The 19,670-nt window shown below is 53.3% G+C and overlaps 7 protein-coding genes across 7 annotated transcripts; all 7 read left to right on the top strand.

Annotated features, from left to right (window-relative positions):
• Nucleotides 1-63: 63 nt before the first annotated feature.
• Nucleotides 64-2,149, top strand: CGCA056_v001469 (Bile salt-activated lipase; the record flags this gene model as incomplete). Its single annotated transcript, XM_037316729.1, has 2 exons — nucleotides 64-175; nucleotides 237-2,149. The coding sequence occupies 2 exons, from the start codon at nucleotides 64-66 to the stop codon at nucleotides 2,147-2,149; spliced, it is 2,025 nt and encodes a 674-aa protein (XP_037184430.1).
• A 554-nt stretch (nucleotides 2,150-2,703) lies between these two features.
• On the top strand, nucleotides 2,704-3,159 carry CGCA056_v001468 (uncharacterized protein; the record flags this gene model as incomplete). Its single annotated transcript, XM_037316728.1, has 1 exon — nucleotides 2,704-3,159. The coding sequence occupies one exon, from the start codon at nucleotides 2,704-2,706 to the stop codon at nucleotides 3,157-3,159; it is 456 nt and encodes a 151-aa protein (XP_037184429.1).
• A 498-nt stretch (nucleotides 3,160-3,657) lies between these two features.
• CGCA056_v001467 (uncharacterized protein) lies at nucleotides 3,658-4,937 on the top strand (the record flags this gene model as incomplete). The annotated part of the gene is made up of 3 exons (XM_037316727.1): nucleotides 3,658-3,672; nucleotides 3,728-3,804; nucleotides 3,857-4,937. 3 exons carry the CDS (start codon nucleotides 3,658-3,660, stop codon nucleotides 4,935-4,937), a joined length of 1,173 nt encoding a protein of 390 aa, XP_037184436.1.
• Nucleotides 4,938-8,378: 3,441 nt separating this feature from the next.
• CGCA056_v001466 (uncharacterized protein) lies at nucleotides 8,379-8,780 on the top strand (the record flags this gene model as incomplete). Its single annotated transcript, XM_037316726.1, has 3 exons — nucleotides 8,379-8,525; nucleotides 8,584-8,680; nucleotides 8,737-8,780. The coding sequence occupies 3 exons, from the start codon at nucleotides 8,379-8,381 to the stop codon at nucleotides 8,778-8,780; spliced, it is 288 nt and encodes a 95-aa protein (XP_037184435.1).
• A 585-nt stretch (nucleotides 8,781-9,365) lies between these two features.
• On the top strand, nucleotides 9,366-11,438 carry CGCA056_v001465 (uncharacterized protein; the record flags this gene model as incomplete). Its single annotated transcript, XM_037316725.1, has 1 exon — nucleotides 9,366-11,438. The coding sequence occupies one exon, from the start codon at nucleotides 9,366-9,368 to the stop codon at nucleotides 11,436-11,438; it is 2,073 nt and encodes a 690-aa protein (XP_037184438.1).
• An 882-nt stretch (nucleotides 11,439-12,320) lies between these two features.
• Nucleotides 12,321-15,061, top strand: pif1-0 (ATP-dependent DNA helicase PIF1; the record flags this gene model as incomplete). Its single annotated transcript, XM_037316724.1, has 2 exons — nucleotides 12,321-14,004; nucleotides 14,055-15,061. The coding sequence occupies 2 exons, from the start codon at nucleotides 12,321-12,323 to the stop codon at nucleotides 15,059-15,061; spliced, it is 2,691 nt and encodes an 896-aa protein (XP_037184437.1).
• Nucleotides 15,062-16,071: 1,010 nt separating this feature from the next.
• Nucleotides 16,072-18,377, top strand: edc3 (Enhancer of mRNA-decapping protein 3; the record flags this gene model as incomplete). The annotated part of the gene is made up of 3 exons (XM_037316723.1): nucleotides 16,072-16,165; nucleotides 16,243-17,354; nucleotides 17,433-18,377. 3 exons carry the CDS (start codon nucleotides 16,072-16,074, stop codon nucleotides 18,375-18,377), a joined length of 2,151 nt encoding a protein of 716 aa, XP_037184432.1.
• Between the last annotated feature and the right edge of the window lie 1,293 nt (nucleotides 18,378-19,670).

Below are 19,670 nucleotides of genomic sequence, written 5' to 3'. Positions count from 1 at the left end.
TGATTGTACATAGGAGTTGCGCGTGTTCGGCGAGTTGTTATCTCGGTTTCGGTGTAAGACGTCATGTGGGCGGGAGCCGCTCTGATCGCCTTGCTAGCTGCAGCTGCTTCGTGCGCACCGTCGCCGCAAGGCTTGAAGACGGACATTACAATCCTTCGAGACAACGATCTTCAAGGTGAGCCGCAAGTGATCTTTCCTCAGACACATCCAGTATGTTGACGAGAGGTGTTGCCCAGATACGCAAAGCTCTTCGGCCAACTTCAGCGCACTCTTTTTGGGCGAGGGTCTCTCTTTCGATGAGGCCAATGCTACTTGCAGAGAGCTCGGGGAGCTGCTCTGGTCTCCGGAGACCAATAGCACCGAAAGACTCCTAGCAATCCTCGATTACCAGGAAAAGAACGTGTCTGCGATCTGGATCGCAACCGCAAAGAATGACAACAACCCCAGAGCAATTAGCTCCAAGGGCAACGTATCCTCTCCCAGCGCCTCCGACAAGCTCCCAGCTTTGTGTACTCATTCAGCACCATTCTCCAATGGCGTTGCCCAAGATACAAGCGAGCGGTGGCAGGTGATGGTAAACTCGAACAACGATGACACCCTCGGCTTTCGCGACAGGAACAGCTTCCGCTTTCATGGCCTGCGATTCGCATCCCAGACTAGGCGGTTTGATTACCCCAAGTTGTACAAAGGATCTGGTGGGAAGAATGTGTCTGCCCTCGAATTCGGCTCTCCGTGTTATCAGGGGTTCGGCGGCAGCGAGGACTGCCATTTTCTGAACATTTACACGCCATACCTGCCACGATCCAGACAAACGGATAAGAGGCTTCGGCCAGTCATGTTTTGGATTCATGGAGGTGCTCTCACCAGCGGTTTTGGCAGCGACCCCCTATTCGATGGGGGGAATGTTGCTTCGCGGGGTGATGTTGTAGTTGTCACCATCAACTACCGACTGGGCACGCTCGGGTTCCTTGCGCTGGACGACAACGTGACGAATGGCAATTTTGGCCTCGCCGACCAGATAGTAGCACTAGACTGGGTCCTGGAGCATATTAGGGACTTCGGCGGAGACCCTGCCAGAATCACAATCTTTGGCCAGTCTGCTGGGGGCGCTTCTGTTCGCGCTTTGATGGCGTCACCCAAGGCAAAGGGCAAGTTTGCAGCAGCGATTCCCATGAGCAGCCTAGGCGGACTGACGTATGGGGCTTCGTACGCCAAGTACTTCACAATCGATCAAGCGATGGAAGTGGTCGGCAACACCATTCTCAACGCCACGAATTGCACCAACAACCGGTCGCGTGTTGATTGTCTCCGTCGAGTACCAGTCGAGAAGCTCAACCGCGGAGCTCGCTATATGGTCGTGGATGGCAAGTACCTGACGTCGAATGAGCTGCAGCTCAGTGGTGACAAGATGGACGTCCACTTAATGATGGGAACGACCGCCGAGGATGGTCTTGCGTTTCTCATCTTTCCCGAGAATGGCACCGTCCCGAACACCACCCTGTGGCTCACTTCTCAAGGCCTTCCAGACCCGCCGCGAAATCTATTCCCCCCATTGAATACGACAACGAACAAGACGAGGCAAGCGTTTGGTGTCGGCGCTCGACTCGCCACAGATGCCATGTTTCGCTGCATAGACCAGGCGACTGTGTACGCGGGCCTCGAAAGCGGCGTGCTGGGGTCGAAGGTGTACTACTACGAGTTTGAGCGGACGTATCAGACACCAGAATGGCCGCGGCTCGATCTCTGTGAGGCACCAAAGTCGAAGGAGCATCCGAACGGGAACCCGGAGTCGTCCACCGACAACCTACGATGCCATTCCGGAGAGCTGGTGTCGTTGTTCGGCAATCTCGCACGACAGCGTCTGCCGTTCCGAGATGAGTACGACTTGCCTTGGGAGCAGTATCTCGTTGATACGTTTACGTCGTTTGCGAGGACGTACGACCCAAATCCTGACAAGGACTTCCTCCGAGCTAGGGGATTCAACTCCACGCTGGAGGCCTTTGAGAAGTCCGGGCCTTGGGAGCCGTCGATGAAAGGCAATTTGAGTATGAGATCCATTGACTGGCCAGTAGAGAAGCAAATGATGAGAGGGTTCAAGGATTTGGAGCAGTGCAAGTTTCTGAACTTGCCGTTGGATTTCTACGTTTGAGTACATAATTGAGGAAGGTGAGAAGGATAGAGGACGCACATAAAGTAGTTGGATCTACATAATTAGACGTTCTTAGTACACACTTTAGGGGTAGATTGGTTAGCTACAAACTTAATAATTGCATAAACCTGGTTATATACATATACTACCCTGCTTTGAGGCCTCCCTCGTTCCTCTTTGCGTCCTAGACCAGTCAGTTCATTTCTGGGTCAGGGGCCACGAACTGGTCAGATGTGCTGCCACTTCTGCCTATGGAGGTGGCGGGAGGCTGTGTTTGCGAGCGCGGCAATGCCAGCAATGGATGTGACCATTGGGCCAAGAAGCAGGCGGCCTCTCACCCCTGTGCTTCTGTTGGCATCTCGTTGGAGGACCTCATGCAGCGCCCACCCCATTGGCCATCTGCAGCCTCTAGACGACACGCATATGTGCCATCAGGCAATCCCCTCAGCACCCGTCGTCACGACTGAAAGAGATACTCAGCATATCAACTGCTTCATTTACGATTCTCTGAACGAAGGTAGGTAGTGTATCTCGAAGGCGAGTCGTGGCCCACGATGAAGGCAGCAATCGGCATCGTCGGACTCTCTTTAAAACTTATAGACTCGGCAATGAGGGTAAAGCGAGTCATCGGCACGTATCGATCTGCTTCGTCCGAGATCAACCGTCTGGCGCTCAAAGTCGAGCGGGTCGAGGCCATATGTGGCGCCATCATGAAAAACTTCGAGGGTAGTGACGCGGGCCGCCGGTGCTCTGGACTGATGGAGAGTTGGGGCGTTTGCGTCTTGCGAGATATACAGTCAACACTCGTGGAACTTCATGGCATCGTGACCAAGCTCGAGAGGAGGGCGTCCAAGAAGCGCGCTCTTCATACAGTGGGGTTCTCTTTCCTAGAAAAGAAGGATGACATAGCCCGATTGAGCACTTGCTTGGAAGAAGATCTGAATCACTTGCAGCACATGATGACTACGGAGACATTTTCAGTACCTTCCCAGGCTTACCGAATGGACTGAAAGCCTAAGTTGACCTTCAACCATCGCAGCTCGCGTTGTGAGATCTTGGAGCAGTTACTTCTGCCTCAGCACGCCACTAAGACCACTTTATCAGCGGCCCTGACTCCTGGAGCCAGTCTAAGTTCGCTTCAATTGATCCGGCCAGACACAATCTCTGACGTGGAAGAATCTCGCCGCGAAGCTGTTCGAGCAGTCGGTATATTTGGTGAAGTGCAAGTAACCAAAACCACGAAAACGTTGCGTTCGCGTGACGAAGATGGGCTGGTGAATGTGAAAGAGTCCAAAGCATACTCGCTTGGTGTTCGGGGCTGGGCTTACCGGATTGAATTTCGTTGGAGATTCGATACACTGAGTCCTGTCTCCTGTTATTTGAGCCTACGGCACTATGTTTCAGCCGAAACCCATCCTGAGCTTTTCTCGAAGCTCCGAACTACCATTATACGTGGTGATTTATCGGGACTCTAGCAGATGCTTCTGGCCACATCTTTCGTGGCTCGCATGACATTGTTCGAGGTAGGTTTGCCTTTTCATCTCCGCGCGTCACAGAAGTTGATAATAACCGAATAAGTTTGTCGCCTCATTGCATGAGCCAGAAATTTGCCGCTTTCTAGCCAGCCAGAACTTGCAACAGTGTCTTGGAGAAGAGTAAGTACCTATGATTAGAACCCAGTTACAATAATACTGACAACATCTATAGTCTCTGTAGACCCATCATTGGCGAAGGTCAAGTGATCTCGTACACTCATCCATTGAGAGGCACAGAATTTGAAAAATGTTCACGCCTGTCGAACCTGGATGATGTCTTCCTCTCGATGGGCATTCCTGCCACCACACGGATGCAGTGGCTTCGCTACTTGAGACTTGAGCGGTCGCATTTCTTTTATTACTATCAGCGAATACGAGCCTCCGAAGTTGACAAGATGGAAAGAAACTCTCTACTCAATGCAGCGTGGGACGCAGCAGTCGATGCCTTCCGGGATGATGCGGTCCATGGGCATCTTTGGATTCCAGACAGCCAAACCATGGCTTCGTGGACCAGTATTTTCTGTGCTCTTATCAGCGAGGGCGTCGACATTCACAGATTGTGCAGCGCCGGCGGGCTTCCCCTTGAGGGCGATGACTTTGCGTGGTGTACTTCGTTCTGTATGATGCTTTACTCTTCCAGATGCCAGCGAGAGGTCGAGTATACGATATCATGCTGGCTTAGTGTGCAGAAGACAGCTGGGGTTGTTATGGTGGAATATTTAAGATGGGAGCCAGCTTATTGTGAGGATCGCTTTGGTTTTGAATACCCAGGTCGTGCAAATGACGCCTGGCCCCAGATTCTGGGATTAAAGATCATCTGCGGGTTCCAAGTTCCTATTCAACGCCGTTGGGTTGAACCCGATAGTCCAGCAAGCGAGGTTAGACAAGAGTTTAGGAACTTCGGCTCCTGGGAACGTCCTCCTGTGTTCATTGCCCGTTGGTCGGAAGAAGCGGACAAAAATATCCGCCGTCAACATATTTCATGGAAGAACTCCCCAAATAGGCAGGTCTCCAGCGAAGATGATTGGCCATACCAAGACTCAGTGGCAAGAGACTACGATTTCGACGACATATTGAAGAGCCTGTATTGGGTTGGAGACTGGGCAGATCGTCGGACTTCGTTTGATTATGCAAAGAGATTCGACCACGAGAGGTTCGAGAGAAGGCAATCGAAGAAACTCTACAAGTCCGGGTATCTCCAGAAGCAGAAACGACTCAGAATTCCAGGGGCCTGGAAAGAGTCACGTTGGTAATAATTGGAACACAGTACCAACCTGATCTAAAAGAATTGCCGCTTTAAAAACCAAACTGACCGTCCGATTTTGTCCCTCTGCATCATGAATGTACAACCCCAAAGATATGCCGATAAGTTCCAGACCTTCGTTCAAGCCCGCCCACCAGTCATTCGATGCCGGAGGCACCACCTGCGACTCGGTGGTAGCATCTTCCGATCCAGACCCAGGCCAAGACCACTAACCAGCAACATTCGAGGCCACGTACAACCGCACACTCATTCTATGTAGCCCCTATTTGACCGGATCGTCGAGGTCGGTATGACTAGTCATAGGAATCGTCCGACGCTAATGTCGTGATTCAAGCCCCCTGGATCCGTATCTCCATGTCAAAAAGCGGTGTACGCGTGTCACGGATCTAGTCGAAAGAAGAATTGACAGCATGATAGAGCATGATCTACTGTCGTTTACCGGAAAACCGACGTGTAAAGGCGTTATGATTCCGGAGTGCATGGTTCTGGGTCTGTCGTCGGATCAAGCACCATGCGGATGACGGCTAGGTCTCGGGCCGCAGTCAGAAAGGAAAGGAACAGTTCTGGAGAACAAACCATGAAGGGACCGGGCTGGTTTCGTTGTTCAGTCGACTGCGTTTGCCAGCACAAGTGTAAGTGAATAGTGCCGTCAAAGAAAGAGAAACAGGGGGCCATAAAGTCAGAAGATGTGTCTCCGAATGCTCTCAGTGACCCAAACATCACACTCATCGCTAGAGGCAAAAGGATGGACAATCTAGGAATCGAACAATGAGAACACTGTGATTACAATAGTTCATATCGTGACGAGCTTGCAAAATTCCTCGGGAGAGCTCATCCAGTTGTTGGGCAAGAAATAAGACATGGCGTTGATGGCGTCGCCGGGAACAGCCCTGAAGACATAGGTTGATGGGATAGGCCCAGGGCCGCCGAAATCAAGGCTGAATGTGCTGTTTTTCAGAGTAGCTTTTGCACGCCACTGTCATTCAACATGCCTTGTTGAAAGGCTTCACTTCCTCTTCCTCTGTAAGAGCACATTTGCCTCGGATGCAAAACCGGTCATCATCGAATGCAGTGCAACAGACACGCTGTCCAGGCACCAGATGACTCGTTGCGGGTATTCCATTGGGCGTCATCCATACCGCGCCGCTGCGCGCTCAGCAAAGAAACATAAATCTGACGAGGAAGGAAATAAAAGGCACATTGTGCAAAAAAAACCCGTAAAGAATCGGAACCTAGAATCTTACGAATCCCAATAGTCGTGTAAGCCAAGCAACGAGGCAACTGCAAGGCAACTTGCGAACCTCTAGCCTCTTGAGATAATGCAACGGTAAATTGAACGACACTTCAGAAGGAAAAATGCATTTTGGAAAAGATTTTGCGCCATCTACGACGCTGGCACTTAGACCGGGCGCAGCCTGATAGGGTGGGTGTACGCATGTCGTAGTTATTGGAAGCCAAGTACTTTTTTCGCTGCAGGGAGGGTTCAGCGTCAGCGCATGACCCGTGTTGCGGAATGAAAACCGCTTCGTCGATTCGATTAAGGAACGATCTTGGAGACTGGCTTAGAGTCGGGTTCTTCGGATGGGTCTTCTCATCTTTGACAAGTGGAACGATGATGACGAAGGGCTGCACGGAGGACAGAACTAGTGATGGACAGAAACCGTTTTTGAGTTTCCAACTGTCTTCCGAGAACCGTTAATCCTGTATGACGGCGATGATGCTCCCTCCCGCCTGTCATGAAGCCGTTCACAACCGTCTGCGCGTGGTACGTGAACAAAGTTTACCTCGGTGGAACAGGACATTTTTACTTGAGCGCCCGGCCTGAGTAAGTAGTTGGGCCTTCGCATCGTACATGTGTGATGGTTGGGTTGAGATGATGTCGAACGGCAGGTGAGAGACGCCTGCTGTGTAAGTACTGTACAGCAACAGCCCGCAGGCTTGGTATGCCTGGCCTGTGATACCTCTGTTTTCGGTCTGTTGCATCTTCGGCCACCCCACTGCAAAAGACCATTTATGTGTGTATGGCGTTGAAGAGCCCTGTGGAAACACTGTGGCTGTCTCTGTGCGATGTGAAATCGGCCGTTGTGGAATATGACGAGCCTCAAGATAGCCCTGGGCATGAAGCTTTCTGCGCCGTTTGTAAGACAAGTCGTTGAACTGACGACAGACACCACTCCTTACCATCACGATCGATGAACGTGGCACGGTAAAATAGCTCATGGCCTGTGGTCTCGAACCAAAGTAGTTGGACCGGCATCCGGAGGTGGTCTGCCTCAGTAGACGTCGTATTTCAAAACAGGAACTTCCTTGTCTTGCCGTGATGATCTTCGGGAAGAACGGGTCGAGATACATAACTTCATCCAAAGTTGTACGTCAACATGGATGGTGCCGGGAGCCAAGCCGACCGTCGCGAATAAGTTCCCGTTAGGCAACTATCAAGCTGCGGCTCTGCGATAGCGACTGAGACGGAGGGTCATCTTGTCTCATCCTCCCATCGCCAGTCCCTGACGGAGCTTGGTATTAATCGACGACTTGATAGGTGGGCGGACTCGAAGCCTTGGGGCTGTAAGCCGGATCATCGAAAATGACGGAATAGGCTAGCTGTCAGACTGAGTCTCCAAAACAAGATTGTGAGATCCTTATTCCCGCTTCTCTAGTCTGTCTCATGGGCAGCCGTCCCTGGAATCAATACGGAGGAGTCCTGCGACTGGAACTGCATTTTGCAAAGTGCAACCTGGCGCCACGGCGACTACCTTCTTGATGCCGTCTCACGGCACCGAAGGCGGTACCGAATTTCAGTATCCGTGTTTAATCGCGTCAACGAGCTTCCTCTTGTCCCGGTGATGACGGGCGTTCTGCGTTGCAATGCAGCAAGACGTGCATCACTGGCTTCTTGACCGACCGCGGTCGCCGGGTGAATGACTTCTGCTCCTATGACCGAGCAGAGGTATAAAGTAGACCAGGATATTGTTTCGTGCACGCTTGATTGGCGGGGAAAGCCACTATCGTGTAACTGCTCATGCACGTTAATGCTCGCTTCTTTATCTGGTCAGTTGATGCTCCTCTTCTGCCAATTGGAGGCCTCAAGACGGAATCCTAGTGGGTGTCGAGTGATGGTTGATATAAGTACCAAAAAGTGTAAGAATTCTAGCCCCGATTGGGGCGGTGCCAGGCTGGGGCTGCACCCATTCGCCATCACCCCGCGCAAAGTGCACGAAGCCATACGCAACCCCTGCAATCCCTAAAAGAGGCACAGCCAGCTTCGGTGAGAGTCTGAAATCAATGATGGTCTAGCTGGCCGGTCGCCTCGTTTGCGGACCATTGCAACCCAAGTGATCATGCCGCGACGCGCCCTCCCGCACCTCGTTTTCCTCGTCGCGGGAGAAAGCGACCCCGTTGGTTGCGGGGTATGTAGTCGCAGTCTGCAAGGATGCTCAAAGATAGACTTCAAGGGTTTTTTTTGGGGGTTGTTTTGAGTCTGATGACTGCACTTTGCTCGAGGAACCTGGCCAGTGTTCAGCGACACCAAAGGTCTGTACCGATTCCAAGACTAGTCGTGATCGATTCCAGGCCTCGAGTACGTACGCGCTTGGCTCAATTTCTGGCCGCACAGCTGAAGGCTCAAACACTTTGAGAAGCACCTTGGATCCTTTGAATTGCGGAGGATTATCTCACTTGGAGAATCCCAGGTGTGGGAAGTGCCGCTCGCGGAGACCAGGCTGCCGAGACAAGGTGAGCGGCAATGCCCACCATCTCACCGACAAGGATAATAGTGGTTGCCTCGCCAGGAAGAATATGGCTGATGGAAGAGGTGGCGTGGCAGAGCCAGTGATAGGCTGAATAATGGCAGGAGAAAGTTGTCTTCCAGGCGGTGAGAGTTATCGCTCTGCTTGAAAGACTAAACGGAGTCCCTGACGGCCGTTTCTTCATTTCTCCGTCTGTATCTTCGTCTGCTTCCGAATAATGAAAACGCCCCCCCGTTTCCCAGGTCCGACACTAGACCTGAGCAACCTTGTGCTGCCTAGATCAGTGTCACTGTGGCTGTAAGTGTCACGTCGCCGTCGCCGTTGAGCAAAGTCCTGCGCTGTGTGTCTGTCGTCTCTGGCAAAGATAAAGACAACAAGACAGCGCACCTCCACACCCACTTGATCCCTCGACTCTTGTCTCGTACACCCTCCCATAGGAAAGTGGTTCGCCTCACTTTCACTGTCGACGTCTCGGGGCTCGGGACCATTTTTGTGCTCTTTCTCTGAACGAGCCAACTGGTTTTGCACATTAGTCCCTTCTTACTGCTGCACTTTTGCTTCACGTTGGCCACGGCCTTGAAGAGTCCATATAACCAACCCTTACCTCTCTCCCCTGACTCACCGAGCTGCATCGCCATCTTCAAAATCCCCTATTGCTGCTCAACACCAACATGGCACTCCCACCTGGAGTTATCAAGTTCGCGCCAGGGGGAGGTGGTCAACCTCCACCTCCTCCTCCTCCTCCACCACCGCACCCGGCTGGAGCCAAGGTGCCGCATCATCATGGACCGCCGCCTCCTCCACCTCCTCCGCCGAGCCGGGCACAGGTACCGGGACCATTCGCTGTCAGACACCCCGGGCCTCCGCCGCCTCCCGTCAGGCCTGTTGGAGGTCAAATGCCTCCCGCTGCTGTCGCCCGCCCTCCCATGGCACATCACCCAGCGCACCCAGGACCAATTATCCACCACATGCCGCCACCGGTGCCGCTTCAACAAATGCCAGTACAACAGGTGCCGATACAACCCCCACGGGATAGAATCCCTCCCGAGCTGCGAGAGAGAAGACTTGTGGAATATTCGGACCTTCGAAGCGAACGGATGACGGACGCTAGCGCACGCGAATTCCTGTCCGAGTACGTCGTCTACCGCTTCGAAAAGGTCCTGGATCCCATGGAGACCGACATTGAAGGGTTCCCAACGAAGCCAACTTGGGAAAACGTCAGACGGGTTGAGGTTCGTGACCTGTCCCGGAAAGACATCATCAGGAACATCCGGGAACTCAACGAGGAAGGTCGAACTGCCCTGCAGAAGAAGATGGACCTCACGCCAAACCAGCAGCTGCAGATCGAAAAGGCACAGAACGCGCTGGAGAAACGCAACACCGACAAGCGCTATCGCTATACCCTGCAACAGATCAGCTCCAAGATGAAGAAGCTCCACAAGGACTCTTACCAATATCAACAATATATGGCGGACAGAGAAGCGAAGAAAGTTGTTGTTGCAAGAGGGAAGTCAGCGTTGTCCAAGTCAAAGAAGAACTTGTTCGAGACGATCGCCGTGACGGTATATTTCAGAAAGGAACCTCGCTTCGAGGAAGATGCCTTGGCAATGTATCGCAGCAAGAAGGAGGAAGAGATCTTGATTCAGCAAAGAGAGTCTGAGGCACGAAACCTCCACTTTCAACGACAAATGCAGCAGGATCGCCACCATGCTGAATTTATCATGCACCAGCAACATCAGGCTCAGCAAGAAAGACTGCGACCACCGCCTCAGCAACTGCCGCCGCTGCCTCCAATACACAAACTACCGCCACCTCCAAAAGGCACAGCGGCTCCTATAGTCAAGGTTGTGGAAAAGGACCACGGGAAAGGAGGGAAATGTAAGGCTTACATCGTTCCTTCCTCTGGCTCCCGGACGTCAAGCAGCTCCAATTTCTCCAGTGAATTGTACGACACCGACACAGAAGATTCCCCGGACTCATCGGAGTCGTCAAAGTCCAAACATGGTCGTCGCCGTCGGGGACGTCGCCATAGCCGTAGCCGCAGCCGCAGCCGCAGCCGAAGTCGTCGTCGCGGTCGTCCAGAGGAATACGGGCTGAAAGGCCTCCGTCATCATACAAGATCTGACGGACAAGATCCGCACTACATCCTCGATTCAGAGCCGCTGCGTGGGCGTTTACTCGCTGCTCCAACATCACCAATAGCCCTGCCAATGCTTGATGGCCCGGCCTACATTGAAGAATCACTCTTGGCCAGACGGATTGCCAGCAGGCAAGAGCCATATGGTGTTGGTGATCTCGAAGACCAACTGGAAGACATGTTCAACCGTCGTCGGGCTGAACCACCCGCTAGAGTGATACAACGAGACCTCAGGGATCTCCCTATCCGCAGGATAGAACCCCAGGAGGTTGCCCGCAGGAGACACGATGACGACTTGAAAAACGTCATACGCCTGAAACTTGAAGACGAAGCCCAGTTCGAACATGATCGACGAATGGAGGAAGAGTTCGAGGCTGAGGGGCAAGAAATTGCAAGGCGGCACCGCCGGTCCATGGAAGGGCGATTTCGTCGGCCATCAATCGACAGAGGTAGGCTTTTCCGACCGATTCCGCCCGAGACATACGAGGAGGAGGCGGCTCGGGACTATATGAGGGAACGGGAGCGTCCGGCACGCACCCATTTTGACAATCCGTTCGATCCCCTCGGGCGAGGGACGAGGCGAAACTCTTTTGGCTATCGGCCGTAATACGTTCCTTTCTTTAGTGGTCGAATGTTCGAGACTGAGACTGGCGGCACATTGTATTCCCAATCAGTTTGACAGAAACCAGTGTAAATCGTCGATGTCAGAAAGACTGCATGCAGAATGACATCCTTGTCCAAGCCAAAGACCATCAGTCAGGGTGAAGCAGAGTTGTCAGAGCAACAGCGTCCCACAAGAGGGCAAGAGGGCAAATAAGTATCAGTAACGGCCAGGTTTCGCCAAGGTTCGTGCCTAAAGAAGCAGTCGAGTCGACAACGCGAGTGCTTGAGTGCCCGACGTGAGGCGAGCAGCTCCTGCGGGTGACCCGACTCGACGGCTTTGCAGATGCAGAATGCGCGGGGGAGGAGTCTCCGTGGACGTGGGCGAACACCAGCCAATGATGGCAACCGAACAGCCGGTCATTGGCCCATTGTGGAAAATCTGCCTTAGGGTTTTATTGTTGCGCAGACGACAGCGTGTAAGACGTGTTACCGACGTGTGAATGTGTTTGCAGGATCCGGACGTAGGGTACTCAAATAGGTACAGATAGATGGAACTGATCACGGCTTCAATTAAAGACCCCTGGCAAGGATGGACAGGGACGAGGTTGTTTGTTTAGTGGGGGTTGGCAGTGAGGCGCTGCACCCCTGCTCTGAGGTGTCTAGATGTGGATGACTCAGCAATCAATATGGCCCCTCCTTCCTCATCTAGCGCGAAATTTACACCCTCGACGCGCTGGACACGCGCCTCCCCAGCGGTCACACCTGCTGCGACTGGTCAATCAGCGTCGAAACTTTCCCTCCTGGCTGCCTGCGACAAGGGAAGAAACGCCCTCACCTGCGTCCGCCACGATAACCGAAGACAAATGTTTACACTCAATCCCCTTGGATGCCGGCTGGAATAACCAGCCTCTTCCATCTTCGATCCTCGCCGATACTCCGCCGAACCCTTCAGAGAGCCGTTCAAGTTGCTCATGTCCACACCCCGGGCCTCTACCCGGACCTAGATCCAGATTCAATGTTGTCTAGAGCCAAGAAGGCCTACGAGGCCAACGCGCCTCCACCCACCAAGAACGACCTGGCCAAGCAGCTCTTCCCCTCGAGCAGTCCGAGTGCCACACAGAATGGCAACATCATGAGCCAGTTCCAGAGGACAAGCCAGCAGGCCTCCTCTGCCGCCGTATCGGCGAGGACCGCGGGGAACCCGTCAACGACCACGAACCAACCGAGGCCACCGCCTGGCCGCACAGCCAGTGTTACACACTTTGCGAGCAGCAGCCGATCTGCTTTGGACTCTATACCACAGCCAAATGGCAAATCTTTCGCTTCGCTATATTCCAGATCAGACTCTTTTCGAGACGAGCCAGACACAGCTGTTGGAAACGACACGCAAAACAAAGCCAAACCCGCAGTCTACTTTGCCGAGGACGATTTCAGCGATGACGACCTTCTCGACCTTGACTTTGAGGCACCCGCCGCTCTGCCTCAGCTTCCCAAGCCCCAAGTCAAGGAGGAGACGAAAGCTCCCCGGCCGCAAGTCACCGAGACAGAATCCGGAATACCCTCGACCCAACACGTGCCTTGGTCATCATCACCTGCTTCTCACTTCGTTCACCCTAAGCTCAGCCGCGAGAGCTCAAATCGAACGGCGTCTACAGAGACCTCTCTGAAGCGCGAATCACCGGACCAATTGGATTCCCTTTTGCCTCCGCAGCCAAAGAAGCGCCGGCTTCCGAAGAGTTGGAAGGTCGAAGAGGAGGAGGACGTCATAAAACTGGATGAAGAAGATGAGCCTGAAGTCTCCATGTGGGCGCCGGGTGGCGTCACACCCGCTCCCAAGAAGAAGAAGGAGACTTGGAACATGACTGCGAGTGCCCTGAAGGAACAGAAGAAGCAACTCAAGATTCAAGCCAAGAAATCCGCCGATGACGACTGGAGCATGGACGAGATCCGGAAAGAGGTCATGCAAAGCAATATGCCCAAGGTAAAGGCGACTGCGATCGCGTTGACCAAAGAGCAAAAACACGTCCAGAATCTTGTCGTAAATAAGGGCCAAAGCGTTTTCTTCACAGGTCCCGCAGGAACCGGCAAGTCTGTTCTGATGAGATCCATCATCACGGAGCTGAAGAAGAAATGGGCGAGAGACCCGGAAAGGCTGGCTGTCACGGCGTCTACCGGTCTTGCAGCATGCAATATTGGAGGCCAGACGTTACACAGCTTTTCTGGAATCGGACTCGGAAAGGAAGATGTTCAGACTTTGGTCAAAAAGATTCGACGCAACCCGAAGGCCAAGAACCGCTGGCTTAGGACGAAGACACTAATCATGGACGAAGTGTCCATGGTCGACGGCGAGCTATTCGATAAGCTTTCCCAGATCGGGAGGACTATCAGAAACAATGGCAAACCCTGGGGTGGTATCCAGCTTGTAGTCACAGGCGACTTCTTTCAACTGCCTCCTGTTCCCGACGGCGACAAGTCAAGGGATGCCAAGTTTGCCTTCGAAGCAGCGACGTGGAACACGGCTATTGACCATACCATTGGGCTGACGCAAGTCTTCCGACAAAGGGACCCAGGTAAGTCATGCCGAATCTTTATTTTGTTGGGCAACACTAATGAGTGGCAGTTTTTGCCAATATGCTTAACGAGATGCGCCTTGGACGGATCAGTGAACAGACCGTCCAGGCTTTCAGGAAGTTGACTCGGCCAATTGTATCTGACGATGGACTCGAGGTGACGGAACTATTCCCTACCCGATGGGAAGTCGAGAACTCCAACCAAGCTCGCCTGCGCAACCTTCCTGGCAAACCCCACAGATATGATGCCAGCGATGGCGGAGACGCAAATGTGCGCGACAAGCTGCTCCAGAACATGATGGCGCCCAAGACTATCGAACTCAAGGTAGGGGCTCAGGTCATGTTGATCAAAAACATGGACGACACGCTTGTCAACGGGTCGCTGGGAAAGGTCGTCAAGTTCATGAGCGAGGGCAGTTTCGAGTCCTGGACCATGCCGGAGTATGGATCCGATGTTGACGTGGACTCGGAAGATAAGGCAAAGAAGAAGATCAAAGCCTTCAGTAAGGAAGTTGAGGAAGCGACCAGCGGAACGACCGAATTCCCAGTCGTTGAATTTGCTGCGGTGGACGGGACAACGCGCACTATTCTTTGTGTCCCCGAAGACTGGAAGGTCGAAACACCAACGGGAGAGGTGCAAGCCAGCCGTAGTCAGCTACCTCTGATCCTTGCTTGGGCACTTTCGATTCACAAAGCGCAAGGTCAAACGTTGGAACGCGTCAAAGTCGACCTTGGCAAGGTCTTCGAGAAGGGCCAGGCGTACGTTGCTCTCAGTCGAGCAACCTGCCAAGACGGTCTACAGGTACTGCGTTTCCAGAAGGACAAGGTTATGGCTCACCCTAGGGTCATACAATTCTACAACAAGCTGTACAGCGCCGAGGTGGCCGTTGCCAAAAAACCACCGAGTATGGCCGACTTTTTACACAAAGAAGATGACGCAAAAGAGAAGAAGAAGAGCCAAGGACCTAGCTCGAGATCCCAGTCGTTTGTGAGAAAAGGCGTTGAGGTGATCGATCTTGATGATGAAGAAGAGGCAATGGCGAGCTACGGATACTAGGCCGCGGACTGGGAGCATATTGTTAAAGCATTGGTCGGCGTTCAGGCAGGGTCTTGCAGGCTGCGCATGTCCCGAATAGTCCCGTCATGGAATGGTAGGTCGGGATCATGGTCTGGACATAGATACCTAGAATTGAAGTTGGAGACGCCTCTGTGTTGGTAGTCTTTGGAGGCAGGGAAATACTCTGCTCCTATTTTGAAGGCGATTCTAGGACATAATGAGACTCAATGGCATCTCTTTTGTGCAACTTGAGGGACGCGATCATTGGTTGACTCGGAAACTTCCAAGGAGGTGAACTAAGGCAAAGAGGAGCAGGCCGATCGCCAGGGTCAAAGTGCAGAAAAGGGAGTGCCCGTGTTTGTGGCTGAAGATTGACAGGTATTGGGATTTTGCTGGCTGTCCGGGTTGACGAATTCAAGGGACGTGGTAGTACAGCAGATGCTCGACTCTGCCAAGGGATCTTGATCCACTGAGGTACCTGATGAGCACTGACCCCAGTACACTAAAAAGGTACCTTGCGACGGGAAGCTTGCGCCCATGACGTTCGTCCCGTCTGTTCTTACGGCGGCAGTAGCTACCCGCCACCGCCAATCGATCAATAGCTGGACCTACCTACCCCCCGTGACTTTGCAGTGTGGCCTGGAACCTGCACCTGCACCTGCCCCGGTCGCCTACTTGCCTTTTATCGATAAGAATTGGGCTAGGGAAAAAGTGAAGGTAACCTAAACCCAGTCAGTGAATGTGTCCGAGGGGGAATTTGGGGGAAAGAGCTATCTGGTCCCTCATCACGACGCACAATTACCTCCCAACCTCAACCACCCGCTGACCGAATCTTGCGATCAAAACCACCCAACCGCCTCCCCATACGACGCGCGAACTACGCAAAGCCATCATAACATCCTAATTCCCGCCAATATCGTCTGCCACAGTGCCCGAGGCGGACCCAGTGCGGTGCACTCTGTTACAACCCACGACTCGGAGCATTTGGGCGCTGTGACGCAGTTGTCACGATGGAGTTCATAGGCCTACAGATGCTGGTGACCCTTCGCCAGCCTGAAGGCACCATGCTCAAGGGCACAGTCAGCGAGATTGAACCTGGCGCCAGTTTGACTCTGGCTAACGGCAAGCTGCCAACCCTCTTCACTCCCAAGGAGCCATCATGCTAACACCCGCCTTCGCAGTCTTCACCATGGGCACAAACCATTGGATCCCCAGAATATTGATCGATGCGGCCAACATACTCGAGCTGTCCGAGTACAAGGAAGAAATCGCGCCCAACACCTTTACCGCGCCGGGCATAAGTCCTGTTCCAGCGCCTGTCGTCACCCAGCCTGCGCAACCTGCCTTCGCTGATCCCGCAATCCTTAGTATGGGGAAGCGGCCCGGCTCTGGTATTATAAGCGGCAGCGACAGTCAAATCCTTCCTGAGGTGATACCCCAACCAAGCGTGGGCATTGCAAGAGACCCTCAGCCAGGACAACCTGGGGTTCTGCCTCCCGTCCATCTGGCAACGGCATCGAGAAAAGATGGGGTGAACATCGGCCTCAGCGAGTCTTTGCAGGAGTTGGACGTGGATGAGCCGACACCCACTGCTGCAAGACATTACGCCGCTGGAGCTTCTGTCGTGCAGGATGCGCACGAGGCATCGGGTCCGTCGCAACCAAAGAAGAAGAACAGGCGCCGTGAGAAGGCAAAGGCCCCAAGGAACGGCACTGCCGAGGAGAATGCGCAGGAAAGCACGCCGTCCCGTGGCAATCCCGCCAATCGTGGCAAGGGCTGGAGACAGACGCCCATCCTGCAGAGCTCGCCCTCATTCCAACCCTTCAATTCACTCAAGCGCGGAATCAAAGGCAAGAAAGACCTCCCCGAAAATGGCTGGGCATCCGAAGACGTCACCGAGGAAATGGCGGAATTCGACTTCGAGGGCAGTTTGGCGAAGTTCGACAAGCGCACCATTTTCGATCAGATGCGAAAGGAGGATCAAGTGGACGAGGCCGACAGACTGGTATCGCACAATCGCAAACCTAAGCCCGGAACCGCAGGCGGCAAGAATCTCCACTACACAGAAAACGTGCTCGACATGCCTTCCTCAAGCTCAAAAGCGAACCAGGATTTCTGGAACAGCGAGGCTGATGACGCCGTTAACGGAGGCGATCGGTTGAGCGGGCGCGAGGTCCGAAGCGCTCAGGGTAGTCGGAGGGCAGAGAGCAAGCCAGGGGCTGCAAGGAGGTCGCAATCTCGCAAGGCGAGCGCACAGCTTACTAGCCAGCCCCTGAATCGCATGAACTCCAGCGTACGTCTGAACAGACAGCCCCAAGCGTTGCTTCGTCAGAATAGTTCACAAAGCATTCTTAGTACTAACACTCTGCAGCATGGGTCCCAGCCCGGCTTCTACCTCTTGCCATCGAACCGACGTCTGGAAACCGTCTCCGCTCTACAGATGCTCAATCTTGAGAACATAGCTGCAAATGAGATTGGGCTGACAGAAGACATGATGACGGAGAACGCGGGGCGAGGCATAGCAGAAGTCACCTTGACTGCGCTCGAAGACCCGGCCATCCAGGTACGACTCGGCACAGGCGGTGCTAATGCACCGACCGAGAATCCAGTGGCAGCTGCCACTGTTGTTATGCTAGCCGGTAACAACAAATCGGGTATCCGGGCGATTGCCGCGGCTCGGCATCTTAGAAACAAGGGGCTTAATATCCTCGTTTGTGTTGTTGGCATCGAGCGCGAGCGGGACTTGCTGGAAGACATGCGGCAGCAAATCCGAATCTTCAAGAACTTTGGAGGTCGCGTGCACACCAAGCTGGAGTTGTTTGAACAGCTCCGAAAGACATCTTCGAATCCGGCAGCCTCAGTAACCCTCATCATCGATGCCCTCTTGGGCTTGGCAATCTCGTTTGAGGAATTGCGAACTGGCGACCAAGCCACCGTCTACGAGCTGATTGAATGGGCCAACCGCAACGAAGCGTTTGTTCTTGCGGTGGATGTGCCAACTGGTATCGACCCGTCGACTGGAAAGGTCAGCATTATCGATGGTGGCCGTCTATATGTCAAACCCCGATACGTTGTCGCTATGGGCGCACCGAAGAAGGGGTTACTCGAGGCGATAGCCCCGGGTGAATCGGATCCCATCAGTACCCAAGTAGGAGGGGCCGTGGCAGAGGACAACGACTGGAAGCTGTTCATTGCTGACATGGGTCTTGGTGCTGCCGTCTGGAAGAAAGCTGGGACCAAGATCCGCAGAGGCATCGACTTTGACAACAAATGGGTGCTGCAAATGCGGTACCAGCCAATCTTGACGCAGGAGTAAGCGATAAGGTCTTTTCGACGACGAAAGTGGAAATCAAAAGGAGCAGAGGTTAAGCTGGTTTACCTCGGGAACGGAACTACAAAAGCGACACTTCTTCATTCAAGTTACTGCATTATTAGGGCGTTTTCGTCCGCCCTTGGTTTGGAGGACATCATACATGAAGGAAAGGGAGTTGGGGCTCATCAATCATGCATCCCTGAAGGCGACAATGACCTTGCATGATATCTTAGCAGCGCGTGATACCGACATTAACCGGTTTCTTTCAATCACACTATTACTTTACTACATCTCATCTCTTGTTGGTGCTCTGACGACACGCATCAGCCTGCACTGCAATGTATGTGATGCTAAGTGATTCTGTGAACTGGCTTACAGCGCATCACTGTTTAACCCGCACATCTTAGTGCCAGACGTCTCTTTCTTGGCACACCTTCATCTTCGCCATATCCAAGCCAGGTGAATATTGGTCTTAATTTGGAATATCTGATACTCAAACACCTATTCAATACTGCGTGGCAGCCTTAGTGATCCCAGACGACAACTGGTAAAACTCCCATCTAGGTCCCGCAATTCAGACGCAACGTTGAATATCGCATGCCCATTGAAATTCAAGCAGAGGTAACCTGGGGGCTGGGAGCAGCCAGCTTTCCTAGCCTGGGCCATGGGTTCTCCCACCGTCACGTTACCCTCCCTCCCTCCGGATCGATGTTTCCTGTGTAGTCGAGGTAATAAGCGTAAGGCGACATTAGTGTAGGGCAGCTATTTTGGGGGCCGAAAAGGGCTGCAGGGCATAGCATCGATAGCGGGCGGGTTAGTGCTGACGGCTCATGGAGCTGAGCGAGCTCTGCTTGCTTGCTGCGGACATTGGCGGGGGTGGGGGCCGGCCGGAGGTGTGAGAGAACGTGGGGCTTATCTGGACAATCCCTGGGTGATATCAGGCTGTGTTGCTGTGTGGGAGGAGAAGAAGAGGGATGGATCACGATTATTTTCTGGGACGGTTTTTTTTAAGCGAGGGTAATGTGATCAGGCTGTCAATGAGGGAGGAACATGGCTTTGATGGTATGCTGTCATGATGCGCGTCTCACGGTCCGGTGCCGTTTCCGGGTTGGCGGAGTTGTGACGGCGTTCGTATGGGAGATTGCCAAGGTAAGGCTGCATCAATTCAAGACGCGAGTGTTCACACTGGAGGCTTTGAGGGGGGAGGGGGGAGGGGAGATGCCAAGGCGATGAAATCAAAAGCGCGGTATCCCAAATTCTCAGATCTCCTGGCGGGAAAGGTTCATACCCCCGTTT

Source organism: Colletotrichum aenigma (assembly GCF_013390185.1).
Source record: "Colletotrichum aenigma strain Cg56 chromosome Unknown KSG_Cg56_contig01, whole genome shotgun sequence".
Taxonomy (NCBI): Eukaryota; Fungi; Ascomycota; class Sordariomycetes; order Glomerellales; family Glomerellaceae; genus Colletotrichum; species Colletotrichum aenigma.
This window is presented reverse-complemented; position numbering and strand designations above follow the sequence as displayed.